Raw genomic sequence first — 23086 nt, 5'->3', positions numbered from 1 at the left:
TGTTGTTTCAGAGGCTGATACTTTTCACTATTCAGCAACAGCTCCAGCTGTTGCTTCAGATTTGCTACTCTCTACTCTCTACATACTGCTCCACTAGCTCGCTCCGCTCCCTAGTGTCGATATATAACATCGAGTATATAAAACCCGTGTGTAGAGGTGTTGCTAGTGTACTCCACTATCTCGCTCTGCTCGATAGAGTCGCTGATAAAACCCTCTCTTATCAGGATCTCTAACAAGATTTTTTTTTTTTCTTTTTTGAATTTTTTTCCACCAGAACCCACCAGATTGATAGACACCAAAGTGGTTTATTGAAGTTTCTCGTATTCCTAGTAGCAGAAACTCGTGTTACCTCATATGCTAAGCTAATTTAAAGCGATATTGGACTTGTACTAAAAAAACCGCCACCATTATATCCGTCATAGTGGAAAATATTAAATATTGAAAAAAAAAAAAGGAAAGCTCTTTTATGACTGCACTTCGTCCCAAGAGGAAAGCAGCAGCAAACAAGTCGTATGATGATTCCGTGGATATCCTTCTTGATGATTATACTACATTGACTTCGTCGAGCTCTGCCAATTCTGGCTCCTCAACTCCTGTTTTGGCAGAACCTAAGAACAAAAGGCAAAAAGTTCGAAAGACAAAGTCGAATAAGGGCAATAACAGCAGCAGCAGCAGCAGCAGCAACGGTAACGGCAACGGCAATGGCAACGGTAGCTGCAACGGCAACGGCAACGGCAATGGAAACAGCAGTAACGGCAGTAACGGTGGTATTTCCAACTTGGCAGTACCGCTAAATTGGCAACCTTTGCCTCGAGCCGAGGACTATTTTTCAAACAGATTGAATTTGAAGAACGCATATATTGACTTGAAAGAGCAGATCTTGTATTGCCCCGAGCATAAAAACGATACTTGTAAACCTACAAGAAGTAATAAAAGACAAAGTGAAGTTTTCTCTTTGAAAAAGAATCAATGTATCTACATGGTTAGTGAACCTCCCGGTGAGCCTTATTTCATTGGCCGGATACGAGGATTTACAAATAAAAAGTGCCATGGAAAGGAAAAGGAAAATCTTGATAACCCAAAAAGTGAGAAGTTTGTTAGTGCCGAAGGCTACGACTTTTCGATTCAGTGGTTCTTCCGACCGCGAGACGTTTCAAGGACTTCTTCTGATTCAAGATTGCTATTTGCCACGATGGATTCAGATACTTGTCCCTTGAGCAGTTTCCGGGGCACTGTTACTGTTGAGTTGAAACAAGATATCGAGGATAGTTATGTTGCAAATAGGAGGTTTCAGAATAGTCGAATGAATTCTGTAAAGTCGTCTAAAAAACTGGAATCTCCGCTGTCCATTGTTGAGCTTTCGGCATTGGAGTCATTCACCAGGCAGCCTAATTGTTTTTATTTTGATAGGCTATATGACAGGTATATGATTCGGTATTATGACGTTTTGCTGACGAAGAATCTTTTGCAGTATGCTCAAAATGAAGAAAACACATCCAAAAACTTTTTAATTGCATTAAACAAGAGGTTTCAGTATATATTCTGCGAAACCCAGAAAGCTAAGGCTTTGATAAACTCATTCAAAGCAAATACATGTACTTGTGATGTTTGTGGCTTATGGTGCGACGTAGCAGACTCAGTGACATGTGCTGAGTGTCAAACATATTTCCACATGTCTTGCTTGGATCCGCCACTATTGAAAAAGCCCAGCCGAGGATTTTCATGGTCTTGTGCAGCATGTGCAAAGAAACAGGAGATTGAATATCACAGGAAGAAGATTTTGATGTTGCTGCATGATAATAAATCATCTAATCAAGAACGTTTGGTAGAGGAGTTACTGGAGCTTCGAGCTCTAGGTGCAGCTGCATCAAAAGAAGAAGAAGAAGAAGAAGAAGAAGAAGAAGAAGAAGAAGAAGAAGATAAAGGATTTGGCCGCAACGACGCTGTTGTTGATGCTGCAGCTGCTGTCCATGCTTTTTTGCCCAATTACGAGGTAATGGCAATTGAGTTTTTGGAAAAGGACAAGGCTCTTTCAATAGATGAAAGAAGAGTGAAAGAAGAATGGTGCATGCGATATTTAGGCCTCAATGCAAAGTTAGAAGAGGCAGTGGATTTGGAAGATAAATCACCATATCCTAGAGCATCCACGCGAATTGGAGCTAGACATCAAGCAGTATATATCCCAGAGTGTAATGGACACCCCTTGGTATATTACGATGTTGAAAAACTGCCGAAAAAGAAAAGTGCGAATAATAAATCAAAAAGCAAAACAAAAAGCGAGGAAGTGGAGAAGTTAGAGGTTCCAACTGAATTTAAGGACATTAATCCTTCAGAGTACCCTCTGTGGCTACAACCTCGGCCAAAAGGGTACGTGGAGAGAGGTGTTGATGACGGGAACGAGAGCAATGACACGTGTTGTTTACTTTGGAAAACACCAGATGAAGATATAAAGGATAACTTTGAACAATTGGATGCGTATGTCGAAAAGTGCAAGTGCGTAGCGGAATCACTTGGCTTATCTCCTAACTCACCAAACTTTGTTGATGCGATATTACGTGCATATTTGGAATGTGGTAGAGATGTGGAACTGGCCTATGCACAGGTTTCAAAACTCACCAAAAAAAAGCTCAAGGAGCCTGTTTTCAACAAAGAAGAGGTACGAAGATTTGAAGCTGGTGTAAAGGAGTTTGGAAGTGAATTGTATCATGTTCAAAAAAGAGTCAGGACACAATCAATGAGTCAAGTTGTTAGATTTTATTATCTTTGGAAAAAAACCGCAAATGGTAGGAAAATTTGGGGGAACTTTGAAGGTAGGGCACATAAAAAAGTACAGAATTTAGTAAAAGAAGAAACAGAGAAAGCCTCAAAGCCTCAAATGATTATTGATGATTTGGCAAATCCGAATGATGATTCTTCATACGACAATGAGAAAGCTGTTTCCAGACAGACGGATTTTGTTTGTAAACACTGCTCCACTTACGAGTCATTGCAATGGTTCAGAATCACGGGACATGATGCAAAAGAGTTGCTTGACGATTCATTGGTTGTTGCATTATGTTTTCGGTGTGCCAAACTATGGAGAAGGTACGCTGTAACGTGGGTCAACCCAAACGAAGTACTCAAAAATTCAAGCAAGTCTAGTAGTTCTAGAAAGAGAGTAGAATGGGAACTCTTGGAGGATGCAAATGCAATTTTGGAGTATTATGAGACTAATGGTAATGCGAAAATTACCTCAGGAAAAGAATCTACAAACAAAGCTTCAAGATCAACTCCAGATATTGTTGGCATTAAAGTTGAAGATAAGTCAACGCAAAAGAGTGCGGCTACTGCTACCAAAGCAACAGCGACAGCAGCGGCACGGTCGAATACTGCATCGTTGATCATGATGACGCCTGTAGATCTGGCAGCGGTAAAGATCGAGTCTGGTGTCTCGGTACCTCGACCTCTATACTCACTTTCAACAGCATCTATTGATGAAGTTATTGGTAAAAGACTAGGTAAACATATACAAGCAATGTTATTTAATAGCAATTGTGAAGCTCCTCGTTTATACAAATTTGGAAAGTATTTAAATGTTGAAGAGCCTATTTCGAACTTTGTTGAGTTTGTTGAAAAGTCTAGAATAACCCAACTATGTGATCTTGAGTCTTTGTTTAATGGCTTCAATACATCTACCGTGACGGATATCGAGGTACCTTTTCTGCCTCATGAAAGAAAGTGCTGTGTATGCAGAGAGCACGATACTAACAAAGAATCTGTTCAAGAAATGTTGATTTGCTCTTATTGTGGAGTGAATGTTCATGCTTCATGTGCTGGCTATCCTTTACCTGAAAAGGCCACAACAACAACAACAACAACAACAACAACAACAGCATCATCATCATCATCATCACCATCATCAAATATTACCACTAATACTAATACTACTACTACAGCAACAACGTTGTCATCAACTACTACAACAGCTACAACAACAACAAATCCAATAAAAGAGTGGCTTTGTGAACCATGTGTTAACGACATGAAGCCAATAAATACTGCTAGCTACTCGTGCTCTTTATGTTTTGGGCGTGAAACGAACTTTGAATTATCAATTCTCGGATCGCATCATGTGAGACCCGATTTTTTGAAATCAACAGAAGATGGCAATTGGTGTCATATCTTGTGTGCTATATTCAATGGCGGCGTATCGGTTTTCCAAAAGAATCGACGTGAAAATAGATGGAATGAGTTGTCGCTAGTGGATGTGTCCAAGATATATTTGCGTAATTGGCAAAAGAAATGTTCAATTTGTGAGTCATATAATGGGGCTATGATAGAATGCAATTTGTGTGTATCAGGTAACTATTACCATCCAACGTGTGCTCAGGACACGCCGAATTATAAGTTAGGGTTTAAATTGGAGCATGGCACCAAGCACTCGCAACTTGTGAATGTCGATGGTAAAGTGGGTAAATTGAAACCAATCTTGGTTTGTCCCATGCATGATCAATCGAGGGAAACAATCATGAGTTTAAGGACATTGGGTAAAAGAGTAAGCGGAAGAGATGCCGATATGAAGCCCATTGTTCAATTGTATCTTGAGGACGAAACAAAGAACAATAAACCCAAAGTAGGTGGGCCTCACGCAAAATCTCGAAATTATATCGAGAGCAGGAATATCTTTTTCAATAATTCATATGTGTCTGCTGCCACTGCTGCTGCTGCCGCTGCTGCCGCTGCATCATCATCGTTATCATCATCATCATCATCGTCATCATCGTCATTATCATCATCAATAACCAATGACGCTGTACGCTATTGTGAAAAATGTAGCACGCGCAGTTCTCCGAAATGGTGGCCCACAATAGGATCAAAATCTATATGTCAGTCCTGTTATCATTCAACAGATACGGAACTATTATCTACCAAAAAAGAAGGAACGTCACTTCGAGCACTTTTGGAAATGCCGTTGGACGGTAGCAACTACGGTATAGCGAACCCGTCGGATCTAATTTCAAGTATCTACAAAAAGCATGTAATAAAGGACGTTCCTGTTTCAGCTTCAATTGAAACTGTACGATCAAAAATATCATTAGGCGATATTCTTAGTTAGTTAGTTAGACTTTTGTATGGGTGTAAAAGGAAAAGAATACAAGCTTACCTTTGTTTCTTTATGTAAACTCGCGCGGTGGAGTTTTTGGAGGTTACCGCCACCGTTGCGACGCAGTTACCGTCACAGCCGCGCCAGCTGCCGCCTCAATCCGCGGCGGAGATCGCCTTGCCGTTGCACAAGAAAAATGAAGATAAAGCCTACAAAGATAAGAAACAAATGTCAACCCCACGATTTCGTTTTTGTATAAGGAGATTGGAAACAAGTTGGTTATTTTGAGCTATGATGATATATGATACGGTTATAAACCCAGGACAGGGGATTGGTAATAGCATTAATCTTGGGAAATCATTATACGATGTGATCAATTGTCTTAATAAGTTCAACTATAAATATACGGTGGTTTATGATAAGAATGCTTACTATGAAGCACCACTTATTGTCCAAGTTCACAGGATGAACTTGCGATTGAGTTTCAGTAACCGGAAAGATCAGCGGCTATATCTTATTGAATTATTGGACCTTGATCAGGGGTCAATGAAAAGTCCATTGAGATTATCTTACAAGAAACAGCATTTGAATGAGTTTGAAAGCATTTCGAGTACCACGAGTAGTGATAGTAGTATCGACCAGGAGTTTACTGTCAATGCTGCTACGAGCTCCCTGTCAGTCAATGAAAGGAATACTTTTCATTTGGCGTCTGTAGGTCCTACATTTAGAAGTATTTACAATAAGATCTTTGGACCAACCTACCCTGGAGTGTTGAATTTACATGCAAAGTCGTACATTTTGTCATATCCAGGGATAGCGTTTAAGTTCAAGATTTTGAGCCAGGTTTTGTTACAAAAATTAAAAGGCAAAGCAGAAGATGTTGTTGTGGATGAACTTCTCAACTGGGAAGGGTTAGAAGACATTTGCTGTAGCTCTATTGCAATCTTTAGAGGTCAGTCATGGGAAGCGTTTAGAGAGAAGCCGCATATAGAGGAGAGTTGTCAAGTTCAGGTAGATATTGATCACGGAAAGATTGTGATAAATGAAAAAGATGTGATTGAAATAGGCAAGTCGACACAGCAAGATGTGGTTAGTATGTTAGGACCACCTGATGAATCATTCAACAAGTCTGATTTGCGCCTACTTATACATAACCATTTCCTCAACCAGCATTGTAGTGGTGGTGGTGGTGATGGGCAAGAGAAGGATCGTGAAGGAGGAGGAGGAGGAGCAGCAGCAGCAGCAGCAGCAGCAGCAGCAGCAGGAGAAGGAGTGGGATCTTGCAACAAATTTCACAATTACTATAGATTGGGCATTGATCTATTATATGACTTACAAAAGCCACATACTCGAATAAATCAAAGCCAATCTAAAACAGTAGTGACCAAAGTGGTTCTTCATAATGGTGGAATTAGCGAAGATTTGAATTTTATGAAGTGGAATAGATGTAACTGGGAAATAAAGAGTAAGAAATTTGGTACTATTGAGTCATCGTTATATTTCCATCAATTCCGCGCCTCGTGTTTCAAGGAGATGGCGCCAGTTTTGTTAAATAGGTTTGAATCGGAATTTGTTGATTGTGATTTGGACATTATTGAGATACCCAGGGAAAACTCTTTGCTGGGAACAAATACCGCCAAATCTAAAGCCTGGGGTCAATCCAAACTTTATGGATTAGAAAGGTGTATAATAGAAGTGCTCAATACTAATAATTGTATAACCACAGTAACTATCTACTAGAAGTAGAGAAATATACAATGAAAATACCGACACTAGAGACTAGAGACTAGAGACTAGAGACTAGAGACTAGACGAGTGAAACGAGTCTAGTCGATAGTAGATAGACTATCGACACTATTGACAGTAGATAGACTATCGACACTATTGACAGTAGATATACTATCGACACTAGAGACTAGAGACTAGACGAGTGAAACGAGATAGCGGTGCAGCAGCGACTAGAGACACTAGGGAGCAATACTTAGTAGCAGCACTGACTGCCACCGACACTATCTCCACTATCTCGCTCTGCTCGATAGTGTAAATAGATGAAAGAGTGTAGACATCTCCGCTGAACTAGTTTCTACACCTCCGCTATTCAACTAGTCTCAAAAGCATAGACATCTGCTCAACTAGTCTCAAAAGCATAGACATCTGCTCAACTAGTCTCAAAAGCATAGACATCTGCTCAACTAGTCTCAAAAGCATAGACATCTGCTCAACTAGTCTCGCTTGCTCGATTGGCTACAAAGTATTGCTCCACGATCTCGCTTCGCTCGATAGTGTCGCTCGATAGTGTCGCTCGATAGTGTCGCTCGATAGTGTCAATTAGAAATCGAAAAACGAGTATTTTTTCTTTTGTTTTTACCTCTTTTTTAAACTTGACCGTTGGAAATGATTTTTTTAGTAAAAAGTTCCCAAAATGGTAGTAGTGCTAATTTGGGAACAAAATTCTTTAAAAATTTTAGATTGTTTATCATTGACAATTTTATCAGTTTTTTACTCTTTTGATATTCTTTTTTCCGACACTATCAACACTATCGAGCTACACTATCGAGCAGATCGAGATAGTGTTGTAACAAGCTACAGGGTGCTCCACTAGCTTGCTTCGCTCGATAGTGTTGTAACAAGCTAACAAGATGCTGCTCCACTATCGAGCAACACTATCTCGCTTCGCTCGATAGTGTTGGTGGCAGCTAGTGCTCCACTATCTCGCTTCCCTCGATAGTGCTCTGTGGTAGTGCAGTTTGCTCCATTATCTCGCTTCCTCGATAGTTTTGTCTTATCGTAAAGTCTTATCGTCCAATTAAATCAAACAAACCAAGACCCTTACACAAAAGAGGAATAAACTCATTGACCCAACTTAATAAAGACTAGATACATCATTTTCACTCGGTTATAAGTTGGAAAAAGGTCAATTTGAATTGACCAATAGAGTCTAAAATTAGTAATGCTAGATATGCTGCTCCACTATCGAGCAGAGCGAGATAGTGGAGCACTAGCTGCCACCGACCAACACTATCGAGCGAAGCGAGATAGTGGAGGACTAGTTGCCACCAACACTATCGAGCGAAGCGAGATAGTGGTGCACACTAGCTGCCACTGACACTATCGGCACTATCAAGCAGAGTGAGATAGTGGAACAACACTCAGTAGCTTGTTACAACACTATCTCGCTCTGCTCGATAGTGTTGCTCGATAGTGTTGCTCGATAGTGTTGCTCGATAGTGTTGCTCGATAGTGGAGCGGCTTTCAAAAGGAATGAATGGCTATTGTGAATGCAATGTGAGGTATTTCCTTATATTGTAAAGTATAGAGCAATTAATACTAGCGAGCGAATCGAGCTAGTGGAGCAACACTAACTGACACTAGCGAGAAAACCCGCCTCTTCACTAGCCCTCTTTGCCCCCAACTTGTCCCTCTCTTACGTGCCCCCAACTTGTCCCTCTCTTACTTGTCCCTCTCTTACTTGTCCCTCTCTTACTTGTTTCAGTTGCTCTACTATCTCGCTTCGCTCGATAGTGGACCTCGATAGTGGACCTCGATAGTGGACCTCGATAGTGTTCTTTTTTCTCCCACCCCCCACCCCATTGATTGCAGCCTCTGCTCTCTTACTTGTCCCAGTTGCTCCACTATCTCGCTTCGCTCGATAGTGGGTTTGATTCTCTCAACTTTGGCCGAGGCATTTTTTCCCACTTGTTCTTCTTGTTCTTCTTGTTCTTCTTGTTCATCTCATCACCTCATTGAGAAACATTATAGCACTTTAAAGTTATTGCCAATTGCAATACTCTCTAGTAATGGAGAATAACTTTGTCGCTTTGGTTTATCAAGATTCACCAACAAAGAAAGAAGCTCGCTTATATGGACAAGATATGAATAATCCGTCAGAATCTTCTTCACCACTCAAATGCAAGTTCAAATTCAACTTGAACAACTCAAGGGTCAACAATTCAGTGAATTTGGCTCATTTGGTGTCAAATGAAATAAACCACATTGATGGTTTATGGAGAATGTACAATAAGGCTAAGGACTCCTTACCCTATAAGACAAGAATGGAGAATCTTACTTGGAGAATGATGTTTATAACAAATCGCAACGATTCGTTTCATCTAGGGAATAGAAGCTATAACGATGAGCTGAGGAATAGAAGCTATAACGATGAGCTGAGGAATAGAAGCTATAACGATGAGCTGAGGAATAGAAGCTATAACGATGAGCTGAGGAATAGAAGCTATAACGATGAGCTGAGGAATAGAAGCTATAATGACTATTCGCAACTAAATACAAATAGAAAATCAGAGAATCAACTTGGTGGTCTCATGCCACACTCAACTACTACTGCAAAGCCGCCACACCATGCTCGCCAACATAAACAAAATTATCACATCTTTGCAAATAAAGACCAAAATCTGAGTACATTGTTACCTCGTCATCCTTACCACCAAAGAAATAATACCTCTGACCCAAACGTGGTGGAAGAAGATTTTGATTATGTTGCTCATATTAGAAAAATGGAATCCCACATCAACAAGAATAATGATGACTTTGCTAAAAGCAACACTAGTATCTTCCGAGGAAGTAAAATAGACGAGCAATACAAAGAGGAGGAAAAGGAGGAGAAGGAGGAGGAGGAGGAGGAGGAACTACTAAACAATGGAGGAGGTATGACCTCAATTAGTAATGTTTCTAGAAAACGAGCAGCTCCATCCCTACAGGTTGTTACTGAGCTAAAACTACAATCATTTCCTCAACAATTTGACAATTTCAACCAAATGAATTTTTTAAATAATACTAGTTCTAGTCCTGATCCAATACATGATCAGCAAAGCATACATCATGATCATCAATATATGGACTTACGACTGAGTCACCTCCATTATCCTCAACAATCTTCGTTTCAATTCTCATTAGATCCCCTTGCATTTGAAGGTCCCAACACGAATTTCCAAAATTTCCAACCCAAATCGTCCTTTCTGAGTAGTATAGCGTCGTCGTTTTATGAAAAACCGTTATTTGATGACTATATAAACCCTTCAGACGGACACAGGCTTACTTCTTCATCCTTAATCCCTACAATCACGCCGTCAACTACGCAATTTTCGTCATCTTTACCAGGCCAAACATTCTACGATCCACGTAATAGTATAGCAAGTCAATACAAATCAACTGATATCTTAGCATCAACACCCTCAAACAATCTAGTACGTCAAGAATCATTTGTATCATTACCTGAATATAATACAGACCAAAACGATGAGCAAAGCTATGCTGTTCTCAATGCTCAACTACGCAATGACTCATTTTTCGAGCGTGGACAATCTCCCTTGGCTACAAATGATGGGAATTTTATCCTCCCTAGCCAGTCCGACATAGTGTCTGCCAAAAGATTGAGAAAACAAAAACTGGCGAAACAGGGGAACAGTAAAGTTATAAAAAGGGGGAAATCTGTGTCCGTTTCAGCTTCCGGTTCCGATTTTGAGAGTCGCAACGCAGTCACAACGGTCATGGACACTGGCGCTGGCGCTGGTGCTGGCGCTGGTGCTGGTGCTGGTGTTGGTGTTGGTTCAAGTGCAAGTGCAAGTGCAGGAGCCAACGACTCCAACACGACAAGCGGCGTATCATGTTCAAATTGTGATACGAAAACAACGCCATTATGGAGAAGGAACCCAAAAGGACAACCACTATGTAATGCTTGTGGGTTGTTTTTGAAACTACATGGAGTTGTAAGACCATTGAGTTTAAAGACAGATGTCATTAAAAAGCGTCAACGTGGAGCTAGTAATAATGGTGTCGGTGCCAATGCTACGAAAAGTGGTGGAAATAACCAAATAAGCAAGAAAGAAATGAAAAGTGATGGAGATGATTTAAACCCAACTTCATTTAGAAAATGTAGTGTTACAGCTACACCTACAGGTACAATCACAGCCATAACTACAGCTGCAGCTACTTCTACAGTATCAACCGTGTCTACTTTAAGAAAACCACGTCGACCAAGCATGAAGAAGAACAGATCCAATACAAAATTAACCGATATCAAGCTTGCCAAAAATATTGAGTCTAGTCTTGGGATAAGTTCAACATCCTTGCCGGCATATGTCAACGCTAATGCATCATTCATAAATACTACAAACAGTGCGCTTCATCTACAGCACCACAATGATGATAAACTCACACAAAAATCATCACCAATTATCAACCAAAATGAATTTGGATTGCATACACCAATAGTCAGTCAAAACTTTAATCAAATGGATAACTCCCCAGTGAACCACACTCAGATGATGATGGTCGATGACAATGTGAACTCGCATCTAAGCTATGGTGTTGGAGCTAGTGGCATTACCACGGGGAGCGGTGCAACTGCCAACAATGGTAATGAATGGGATTGGTTAAGCATGGATTATTGATGTATTTAATACATATACATATTATATTTATATGTATATGTATATATTGTTTTCTTTTTCTTAATGGATTAGGAGCTACACAGAATGCTTTGTTGTATAGATATTATAGAGAAACTTAAAACGTTTTATTATCATAAAAAAAATGAGTTTTTTGGATCTTAAGCGGTAGAGTAAACCCCCCCCTCCTCTTTAGAGTAAACTATGCTACTCGGAGTTAAATTAAAACGGAATATGCGTCTAAAGTATCGCCTTCTATCTTCCTTCCTGGATTGGAAACATGATTCTATGGATTATCTTGATTCATCTTGGAGATATAGATTCAAGTATACGCTGACAAAATTATTCCTTGTGTACCAACCATATCCACACTTCACTCACACACAACCTCATTTATTTTCTTTAAGAAGTTCACTCTTGGAAACCTGTTGCAGTACACAAACATAGAAAAAAAAAAATAAGATAAGCATATCTTCAGCAACTCTCAAAAACTTTGGAGGAAGCGGAACTAAACGATAGTGCAGGCAGCTTCCACAAGTGAACCCTCTGCTAACTTTCTTTGACCAGTTATCTCTTGATGCATTCTTTTTAGAGGCAGTAGTTGAGCTTTCAATTTTAGTGTTTGATTGTTGAGCAGCCATTGTTATGTCTAACGGGTTTTCATTTTTTTGCAGTAATTGGTATTTCCATCTCTAGGAAAAACAATGTATATGTTCACATCTTGAGTATTAATAGCCTATATTGTTCATTAATGACCTCGCTAATGTCTTGGATATTCTGTCCGATTGAGCTGCAATCACCTTCTTATAGCATCCAATAGTAATGTGTGGGGTTTTTGGGATATTTTAAAGATAAAACATACTTTTTTTATTTTCTTTTATTCATTTCACAATTTTTCACAATTGTTGAATGTGGGTGCCATTTGGAGTTAAGACAAGTCCACATCACTTTGATCTTGTCCAGACCATAAAACAATCTGCTCAAATTGTTTTATGGCCTACATTTTGGCTAAATGGGAACGCACAATTGTTGTAAAATCATTCACAAAAAATCAAAGTCAAAGAGTTAAAAAGTTACAATTGTTTGTATTCTTTTCGGAAAGCTAGTTTTAGATCAAATACCCTATAGAAACAAATTTAAAACAGCGGACTCAAAGTAGACTTTCATGTTAGAACACGCGTCATTCTAGAATTTGGTAGAAGAGTCTTTACTCTTTTCTATTATAACTCCCCTGCCCTGCCCCTCCCCCTCCTCCATCTTTTTTCTCCTTAACTTTCAAAATGTAAATGCAATTTCATTAGTATGAGGAACAACAGTCACCAATTCGCCCGAATTTACCAAATAAACCTCAGAAAACGATTCAACATCCGTCTTATCTCTATTTAATTGTTTTACTGAAATTTTTGGTAATTTCCATTTCCCCACTGCCAAGGGAATAAGAATTATATCCATACTAAAACTAGATTCGTTCTTGGGTACCTCAAAAACATGAGTTGTTGTACCGTCAATCAAAAAATCGTTGCCCTGTGCTATTTCTAATTTGAACTTGACCAACGATATTGCTTCTTTATTGAGTGATTCAGATTGTTGTTGTGGTTGCTTGGGACCCGCCCATTTCGTGGTTGTGGCAGCTGTGATTGTCATTGGTACAGGTTCACCAACAACCATTATTTGTTTTGAATAGTGAAATTCCACAGAGTGGAGAAACTGAAGTAATGGAACAGGAACGTCAATGTATAATCTATCAAAGTCCTCTTGATCACTATTACCAGGTTTATCTATCTTCATTACTGGGACGGTGTATCTTTTGAATATGTTTAATAATTTGTTTTGATCTTTATCGGCTTCCACATATTGAAAAATGAATTTTTCAGTATTAAGCAACAAATGGTCTACATTTAATATTTCAATGATCCCTGTATTAGCATACCGATTCAAATCGAATTTCATCTTGGGAAGAATATAACATTCACACAAGTAGTAATATTTCGCCAAGTCACATTCAACCAAATCTCTCATAATCATGCTCAACAATATCTTCTCTACTTCATCTTTGGTACTTCGATATTTGATACTTAATTTAAGTGGTTTCCCTCCACCATGAACAATATTCTCTTTTTCCTTTGGCGTCATTCGATAAACTAGCGAAATTGGCTGCTCGCCAAACGCCAAGACATCGCCCATTTGCAAGCCTCCTTTAATTTCGTAATCTTCGTTTTCCAAACTATGTGAAATTAATCGAATTGGCACTTGAGAACTTACTGTGTTTACTTGGAATCGTGAATATAAGAAATTCGGCTTAAACACATCCTGAACTGAGACCGATATGCTTAGTGATATATCGATACTATCGAAAATTTGAAAGCTGTATTTTTCACCATCAATAGAATAGTGTCCGGTGGCATGCAAACTAGCTAATTTCATACCAACAGGGACTGTTAAAGCAATCTGGATTTCCCTTATTTCACTCGGTGACAATGTCTTTATATCAATTACTGAATTGGCAAGTTTGATGTCACTGTTATCTGAAAAAAGTTCAATTTTCAAATCATTTACTTGGTTATTACCGTTTGTCAATTTCAAACTCGGGTTGTTTTCAAGTAATGATCGATTTTGAGCACGTATGAACCGTGCTCTGAATTTATGTTCATCCTGGCATATCAATATACTTTTATTGCCATGATTTGGTCCAAAATTTTGTTCCAAAAGCAAATTCTTCCCGATACGAACTAACAATTTGTGACATGAAAAAACCCCAAATATGATATTTCTGGTATTCAACTTAAAACTCTGTACACCTTTTGAAGCAGAGAGTTTGATTTCCGATTTACTGAAAATCACCTTGCATCCTCTTTCATCAATTAAAACTAGTTCAATCTGTGCCACATCAATTTCAACTCCAAATGGGTTCTCTAAATGTATTTCAATGTAATATATATCCGTTGAAGACGACTCATCTGCATAAACAAAAGGTTTGACTAGTGTTTTGGTAAAGAAAATTACAAGTGGGAACTCCACTACATAGTCGTCATCTACTTCTCCAATCTTTTTAAATAGCTGTTCAATACGCCTTTTATCTTGCAACATTGGTAAAGTATTGGTCATAGAAAGCAAATTGACACTAGCGTGCAATATCTCTTTTTTATTCTCTGATTCTAGTTTCTCGATACATTTCAAATACACATCGAGTAAAACACCACCAATTAGGTTCCACCCATGCAGAGCAAAATACTCGTACGAAAGTGTTGTTAGACATTGTTTATAATTGCCTTTTTCATAGTTTACAACTGCCAAATCTAGCGATAAAATATCAATTGTTCTTGCTCTACCGCAGCTAACAAAATCCTTAATGATTTCTTCGGTTAGACTTTCAAAGTAGGCAAGGTAAGATGATTTGGTTTTGACTATCTGGATTAATTCTTGATTTGTCAATGGTTTGTTGATTTTTGTTGTAGGTGTAGCTGTTGTTGTTGTTGGAGTCTCCTCAAGTGAAATTTCTTCCATGATTATCCTGTCCAAGCCCTCAACTTGAATATTGTGGTTTTGTGCAATTTTAATTACGACTGATCTCATAAACAATTTCAATTCAGCTCTCATCTCCATAAACTCGGTTAAATGAACCACATTTTCCTCATTCTCGTCGATTTCGTTTCCATCAACCTTTTCTTTTTCAACAGATGACTTTTCCATCAACGTTATCAACTCTTTAACAATATCCAAGTTCAAAAAATACCCAATGATAACAAATTCCAATTCATAATCACAATTATACCCCGATTCAAAGTCGCTCAAGAATCGCATTAATCTCTGATACAATCGTGAAATTTCTTTTGAAGCTGATGTAATTAAAGATTTGCTCATTGCTTCCTTTGCAAGGGCTATTAAAATTGCCGACTCGCTACCAAATAAAAGACATCTCAACTGGAACACGTTTACATCTTCTCCCGAAATTAACTGTTCTTCAGTGATTTTCTTGTGAATAAGATGCTCGAATTGAAACTTGTTGTCGAGAGATGTTGGCTTTACTATCAGGTAATCAAATACAGCAGGGCTGGGGTGGTGGTTTATCCGCATGATTTTCAATTCTTCTGTAATTTGTTCATTAATTATCAATGCATCTGTTAATAGTTTCATATCTTGAAATAAAAAGCACATTTCAAGTTTTGCCAATAATCTTTGTAGCGTACTACTCTGTTCATTGCGTACTACATCGTTAAACTTGGTAAATCTATGGGAAAAGGATGAGATCAACAAAGTCTTCAATTGAGATACAAACTCTTCTAGAATGTCCACTTCACTGTGGTGATGCTTGAATTTAAAACATCGCTCGTTTGTATATTTAGTCAATATGTCTTCGGAGCCAGGCAATATGGTATTCAACTGTTTCCCCTGTGGACCAAAATCAACCTTTAGCTTATCAAAAAAGGAGGTTTTTATAAGCGAGTTGTGTCTACTTCGAGAATCTGGCGAAATATACAAGACGATCATCCAGGTACAATCATGAGCTTTGAATATGAGATTTTTCAACCATTCTCTGATCAACGGTCGAACTTGACCTCTATATCTCTCGATATCATCAATGGCAACAAACATGAGCCGCACATACACATTGCTGTTTATACGATCATCTTTCAACGAATAATAATCCCCCTTTTTCGGTACTTCTTCTTCAAATTGAATACCAAGTTGACTAATCGTTTTCAAACTCTGATTCGAGTCAAGACGAACATACAAGTTCAATGGCAATTTCAGCAAAACACTCTCCTTTATCTGGGGCCAAACTGAAAACGGATCATAGTATCCCACTTTTACAACATTCTGAGATATCATAGACGACAATTGAGAGCCCTAATACCTCCTAATTTGTTCCAAATATACTCCCTCCTGTCTTTAAAGGTCAACCTTGATCCTTGCCAATTTTCATCTTCGATGATGTGTCGTATAAATAAAGAAAGAAAAATACGACACGACATATAATGCTACCAAGTGTGTGGATTACAAAAAAAAAAAAAGCGGCATAATGAAATTTGGGTGCAAAAAGAGGTGAATCCCCCCCTCTCATTAGTCAAGTAAAGAATGTAGCATATATCTCCACTTGACTTTTGGTGATTATCCTAGTTCTCAAAGAGAATGTCACTTTGTATCCAACAAAAAGAAGGCACAAATTTCCAATTTTTACTGCCTAGTTTTGCGATTGAACAAGGTAATAAGAAATTGAAATCTATAGGGCACCAGGTACTGAATCAAACGATTAAAGATATAAATGTGAGTAGACATTATTTTATTAAACGCCCCAAAAAAGTTGATATAAAGGTAGATGGCACGCCACTTGAGAATAATTTACATAATCGACCACAATCAACACTTGTAAGGCTATACCATACAGCCAATTTTGAGTCAAGAGAGCGTATAAAGAAACAAGCTGGTGAATATTGGTCGATGGGGAAGTTGCAACTGGAAATCCGGGAAATGCATGATCCATATACTTTTTCAAGTATTTTGCATGAAATGAAGAAGAAGGAAATGGAAAGGGAAAGGGAAATGGAAAAAAAAAATGCATCAGACATAGAGGAGGGTGAAGTTGAAATTGACAAAAGCACAAACTGCTACAGTTTGTCTGAAAATGAGGTGGTGGACCAGATCAATTTAGAGGGTGACGTGGACCAGATCAATTTAGAGGGTGACGTGGACCAGATCAATTTAGAGGGTGAGATGGACCAGATCAATTTAGAGGGTGAGATGGACCAGGTCAATTTAGAGGGTGAGATGGACCAGGTCAATTTAAAAGATGTAGCATCACGAGATGACCTAGAAAAGTGTTATTCAAGAGAAATAACGTTTGGGAAACGTGAGAGACTCAAACAAGAAATTGACAAGTGGATCAAAATTATACATTCTGAGAAATCGCATACTTTGAAACATGAGGGCAATATTCTAGAAGAGGAGTTTGTATCTGATAGCATTGCCGATGGGAAAAACGACGAATACTATGATATAGAAACGAGTCATGTGGGGAAACGAGCAAAACTCAAACAAAAAGTTGATACAATTGGAAAATGGGTGTTTTATCACGGGTTGGCTTCGCTGCCCTCTACTACTTCGGGTCTACTGAATCGTGAGGAGTCATATAATGACGCATTGTTGGAGATTGGACTGCTGGATATTAAATCAGGTAATGGCGCATTGTTAGAGATTGGACTGCTGGATATTGAGTCAGTAGATGCCAATACTACGAAACTGGACTGACTTCTCACCCCTTCTCAGGAAGCAGAGGCTCTAGTCTCTGCTAAAGAGACAGAAAGAGTCTCTTCACTAGGGAAAGGAGAGGCTCTAGTCTCTGCTAAAGAGATGTAGATAAGTGTCGGTGGCAGCTAGTGTGCTCCAATATCGAGCAGAGCAGATAGTGTCTACTAAGTGTGCAGAGCGAGATAGTGTCTACTAAGTGTTACTCTACTATCTCGCTCTGCTCAATAGTGTCGTTAGTGCCGGTGGCAGCTAGTGTGCTCCACTATCTCGCCCTGCTCGATAGTGTCGCTCGATAGTGTCGTGCCGGTGGCAGCTAGTGTGCTCCACTATCTCGCTCTGCTCGATAGTGTCGCTCGATAGTGTCGCCATTAGCATAGACCAATAACTTTTATTGTAAATTTTCTGACTCATTTTTCGTTTTGTGAGGTGCGCCTTATCGCATGCGGCATTGTATCTACATGCAGGACCCCCCCCATTTGAAATTTTTCACTTTTTTCACAAAGCTCTTTTATATTTTGCAATTTATATTCCAAGGGTATAGACGAGACGGCCTCGATATTTGTAATGAGTATTGGTCATAAAGTGAGGTTTTGTCAAACAGTGCGAGTGCGAGTGTTTAGTACCACTTCGCGCTACTTTGCTGGTCAGAATCTTACTGAGAAGATTGTACAAAAGTATGCTATCTTTCCACTGAGTTCGCAAAACCCCAGTTCCACCTCTAGCTCCAGCTCCAGTAGTAGTGGTGATGGAAGAGGAGCTGCCCTCGAGAAAAAAGTACATAGTGGAGATTATGTTACTATTAAGCCTCAGTATTGTATGTCGCACGATAATTCCTGGCCTGTGGCTACGAAATTTATGGGTTTAGGAGCTAAGAAAGTCAAGGATAATCGACAAATTGTATGTACATTAGATCATGATGTACAGAATAAGAGCGAGGCAAACATACGCAAGTATGCTAATATCGCCAAGTTTGCCAAAGAGCAGGGAATCGATTTTTATCCCGCAGGTAGAGGTATTGGGCACCAGATTATGATTGAGGAAGGATATGCTTTTCCAGGGAATTTATCGGTTGCTTCTGATTCTCATAGTAATACTTATGGTGGGGTGGGGTCATTGGGGACACCTATTGTACGTACTGATGCCGCCAGTATTTGGGCTACGGGCCAAACATGGTGGCAGATCCCGCCGGTCGCCAAAGTGGAGCTTAAAGGGGAGTTGCCCAAGGGAGTTAGTGGGAAGGATATAATTGTTGCATTATGTGGAGTTTTCAATAGGGATGAAGTATTGAACCATGCTATTGAATTCATCGGCGATGGGGTTGACCAGTTGTCAATTGACTATAGATTGACAATTGCTAACATGACTACGGAATGGGGAGCATTAAGTGGATTATTCCCAGTTGATGACAAATTGATTGATTTTTATGAAAAAAGATTGCAAAGAGTAGGAAAGGGGCATCCGAGAATTAACGAGGAAACCATTGCACGTTTGAAGCAGGAAAAGATCCTGAGTGATGCTGATGCAAAATACGCTAAACATTTGATTATTGATTTGAGTACGTTATCACCATATGTCTCTGGTCCTAACTCGGTAAAGATTTCGAATCCATTAAACAAGTTGTCCCAGGATGACATCAGGATAAATAAAGCTTATTTGGTATCTTGCACGAATTCAAGATTATCGGATATTGAAGCAGCTGCAAAGATCATCAAGGGACATAAAGTTCATAGTGATGTTGAGTTTTATGTTGCAGCTGCATCTTCTTTAGTTCAAAAGGATGCCGAAAACTCGGGAGCATGGCAAGCTATATTGGATGCAGGAGCCAAACCATTACCTGCTGGTTGTGGTCCATGCATTGGATTAGGGTCCGGATTATTGAAAGATGGAGAGATTGGAATAAGTGCTACAAATCGAAATTTCAAAGGTCGAATGGGTTCAAAGGACGCTTTGGCTTACTTGGCTTCGCCTGAGGTTGTAGCTGCAAGTGCTGTGCTTGGTAAAATTGGATCACCTGAGGAATTGGACGGTGGTAAGGCCAATGCAAGTCGTGAAATAGTTAAAAGTATAGAAATTGAATCCGATGAGGGAGAAAGTGAAAAGGGTTCGGTTACAGAAGCAGCAGCAGTTGAGATTATCCCAGGATTCCCCAAACTGATTGAAGGTGAATTGATTCTTTGCAATGCTGATAATATCAATACGGATGGAATTTATCCCGGTAAATATACTTATCAGGATGATATTACAAAAGAAACAATGGCCAAAGTGTGCATGGAGAATTATGATCCTGAATTTGATTCCAAAACCAAATCCAGTGATATTATTGTATCTGGATATAATTTTGGTACAGGTTCCTCAAGAGAGCAAGCGGCAACATGCATTTTAGCACGTGGTATGCGGTTAGTTGTTGCAGGATCATTTGGCAATATATTCAGCCGTAATGCCATTAACAATGCCTTGTTGACTTTGGAGATACCCAATTTGATTAACAAATTGAGGCAAGTATATAGAGGACGGGATGAATTGACTATCCGTACTGGGTGGAAATTGAAATGGGATGTTACTAGAGCTTTGGTAGAAGTTGTTGATTCTGAAGGGAAAACTGTGTTGAAACAGAAAGTTGGCGAATTGGGGACTAATTTACAGGATATTATTGTCAAGGGTGGATTAGAAGGATGGGTCAGGTCAGAGTTGAAAAATAAAACCACTTGATTGAAAGAGATGTATACGACACTATCGAGCAGAGCGAGATAGTGGAGCAATACTGATTACACCTACACTAGTTACACTATCGAGCAGAGCGAGATAGTGGAGCAATACTGATTACACCTACACTAGTTACACTATCGAGCAGAGCGAGATGGTGGAGCAATACTGATTACACCTACACTGACTTGCTCTCCTCAATAGTGTCGCTCAATGGTATTGATCTATCTACTATCGACTAGACTCGTTTCACTCGTCTAGTCTCTCTCCACTCGTCTAGTCTCTCTCCACTCGTCTAGTCTCTCTCCACTCGTCTAGTCTCTCTCCACTCGATAGTGTCGAAACATATGAAATAAAAGTATTTATTAGAACACCTCTATTTTTTAACATTTAAAATTGCTCATATATCTTCACAAACTGATGGAAAGCGATGAGTTTGGTTACCTTGATTGATAGTTGGTCAAATTATACTATTTTAGAGAGGGGGGATTGCATATAAAAGGGAGAAAGAAATATGAGTACAGGACGAAAACTAAACTTTTAGCGGTGCTCTGGTGCTCTACAGGGAACCTGCTAGTTTCAGTGGGACTCTATTACTAAACTCATTCAGAGGTTGAGAAATTTCATCTTCTTTTTTTTCTCTAGTATGTCAAAAATGTTATCTACTAGTATGAGAATCTTCCATTACATGAAATTTCAAAGAAATCGAAGGTTTTTAAATTAATGGCAAACAAAACAGAAGAAACAAAAAAAAATGGTGATAGTTAGACATGCAATATAGTAGTTCCTACAGAACTGACTATGGTAGTTCTATTATATTTTCACATGCTAAATGATACAGGTCTTACAACTTAATAAGAAAGCACTATGAACCATAAACCATTAACATCACAATCAACATAAAACCAACAGCATCATCATCATCATCATCATCATCAACTTTCGAATTTTTGAGGTTGAAAAGGCAGCTGGTTAGTTATATAACGTAACTTACTAGCCATGTTGGCAACTGACGAAAAATCAACTTTTTTTTCCCCAAATATTACATAATTTAAATGTCATCGAGAGGCTTTTACTTATGTAATAAAATCGGAATAAGGAAAAAGAACTCCAAAAAAAAAAAAATAAGATCGTCATGGCGCGGGCGGGATTAAATTATTGCGGGCGGGATTAAATTATTGCGGGCAGATGATTAAATTATTGTGGGCGGATGATTAAATCATTGTGGGCAGGTGATTAAATCATTGCGGGCCGGTGATTGACAAGAGATGGTGGGTATATAGATTATATTGGTTTTTGTAGTTTTTTCACTTGCTATTTCTAATTTGTTGCTATTTTGACATCAAGTAAAAGACGAGTGAGGGGATGGACCTAACTATAGTACTGTTCTCTTTTGTATATTCTCAATAAACTCAAAATTTTCTTTTTCCGTTCCTATTTTTTATCCTTTACAGTAGACGCAAGTTGCACATTGAAAATTTTAGGTGCAAATTATGAATTTTAAGTTGCAAATTGCAAATTGCAAATTGCAAATAACAACGAGAAAGTATAAATATTTGGTTTATTAAACTAGGTGAGAGAACGGTCTCGTACGAAATTGAAATAAAAATAAAAAAATAGGTTGTAGGTTGTAGGTTGTACCAACTCGATATATGATGTTTGATGTAAAACACACCCTATTATTTGTAAGACGTGTGTACACCAAATTTCAAATATATGTTAACTGGGTCTCATATATAGTGTTGTGTTGTGCGTCATGTGTAGCACCTAAGACACGGGTGCTCACTGGATATTGTGACATGGAACTGAACAACACACGGGTTTTTTTGCTTTTGTAAAACTAGTACAAATTGCACAAGAGTAAGTTGAATGCATGGCAGAAATGATAAGTGGTAGTCACTAGAAAGAGGGGAGAAGGGGGAAGTTACAACTAAAATGACCAAACTAAGCGCTTTCTTTTGGATTTTGCATTTTGCATTTTGCATTCATCTCTCAAAATAGATGGGGGATTCTTAGTTTAAGGAGTGCTACCAACTGTATAAGAAAAGAAGAAAAAAAAGAAAAAAAGGGATTCTTTGTTTTATAAATACTTCTAATAATGTCCTATTTCTGAAAATACCAATAAATATTTGAAACCCAGTAAGCTCGACCTCATTGTTTGGAGATATCCACACGGGTTTGATTAGGATTTATAGTATCACCTTTACGATTTATCCAAAACTTCTCCCAGTGAGAGCGTCAAATATATACATTTTTACTATTTTTTACATTTACATATTTTTCTATATTACACATTTTCCTATGAGCATAATTACAATACTAAGAAATAGTATTACCACTTTTCAACAGAGGAAGCAGCATCTGCAACAAAAGCAGCAGCAGCAGCAGCAGCAGCAACCACTGGACAAGGTATTATCGGAGAAGACAGGAATATCTGGAGTTATAGAGGCTTGTTACAATTTATTAGACACATATCTATACTATTTGATGAATTTGGTGTTAATGTGTTTATTATTCGTTGATTTGGTTATTGAACTGGTGAATCAATTGTATTATAATTATAACATTATTATGTGTTCAATGAAGCATAAATTGTATAACAATATAAATTAACAGAGAATGAGAGAACCAAGAGAAAAGAGAAGGAAAA

The 23086-nt window shown here is 38.6% G+C and overlaps 6 protein-coding genes across 6 annotated transcripts; 5 read left to right on the top strand and 1 right to left on the bottom strand. All coding sequences in view use genetic code 12, as the record gives it.

Annotated features, from left to right (window-relative positions):
• Positions 1–466: 466 nt before the first annotated feature.
• On the top strand, positions 467–5095 carry KGF56_000473 (DNA-binding E3 ubiquitin-protein ligase; the record flags this gene model as incomplete). The annotated part of the gene is made up of 1 exon (XM_049326179.1): positions 467–5095. The coding sequence occupies one exon, from the start codon at positions 467–469 to the stop codon at positions 5093–5095; it is 4629 nt and encodes a 1542-aa protein (XP_049182372.1).
• Positions 5096–5374: 279 nt separating this feature from the next.
• Positions 5375–6823, top strand: KGF56_000472 (uncharacterized protein; the record flags this gene model as incomplete). Its single annotated transcript, XM_049326169.1, has 1 exon — positions 5375–6823. The coding sequence occupies one exon, from the start codon at positions 5375–5377 to the stop codon at positions 6821–6823; it is 1449 nt and encodes a 482-aa protein (XP_049182371.1).
• Positions 6824–8880: 2057 nt separating this feature from the next.
• GAT1 (Gat1p) lies at positions 8881–11490 on the top strand (the record flags this gene model as incomplete). The annotated part of the gene is made up of 1 exon (XM_049326159.1): positions 8881–11490. The coding sequence occupies one exon, from the start codon at positions 8881–8883 to the stop codon at positions 11488–11490; it is 2610 nt and encodes an 869-aa protein (XP_049182370.1).
• A 1272-nt stretch (positions 11491–12762) lies between these two features.
• On the bottom strand, positions 12763–16317 carry KGF56_000470 (transport protein particle complex II subunit; the record flags this gene model as incomplete). Its single annotated transcript, XM_049326148.1, has 1 exon — positions 12763–16317. One exon carries the CDS (start codon positions 16315–16317, stop codon positions 12763–12765), a length of 3555 nt encoding a protein of 1184 aa, XP_049182369.1.
• A 300-nt stretch (positions 16318–16617) lies between these two features.
• On the top strand, positions 16618–17733 carry KGF56_000469 (uncharacterized protein; the record flags this gene model as incomplete). The annotated part of the gene is made up of 1 exon (XM_049326136.1): positions 16618–17733. The coding sequence occupies one exon, from the start codon at positions 16618–16620 to the stop codon at positions 17731–17733; it is 1116 nt and encodes a 371-aa protein (XP_049182368.1).
• A 564-nt stretch (positions 17734–18297) lies between these two features.
• LYS4 (homoaconitate hydratase) lies at positions 18298–20442 on the top strand (the record flags this gene model as incomplete). The annotated part of the gene is made up of 1 exon (XM_049326125.1): positions 18298–20442. One exon carries the CDS (start codon positions 18298–18300, stop codon positions 20440–20442), a length of 2145 nt encoding a protein of 714 aa, XP_049182367.1.
• Between the last annotated feature and the right edge of the window lie 2644 nt (positions 20443–23086).

The sequence above is a fragment of the Candida oxycetoniae genome (assembly GCF_023343755.2).
Source record: "Candida oxycetoniae strain CBS 10844 chromosome Unknown scaffold7, whole genome shotgun sequence".
Lineage (NCBI taxonomy): Eukaryota > Fungi > Ascomycota > Pichiomycetes > Serinales > Debaryomycetaceae > Lodderomyces > Lodderomyces oxycetoniae.
Note: the sequence above shows the minus strand (reverse complement) of the source record. Positions and strands in the feature narration are given on the sequence as shown.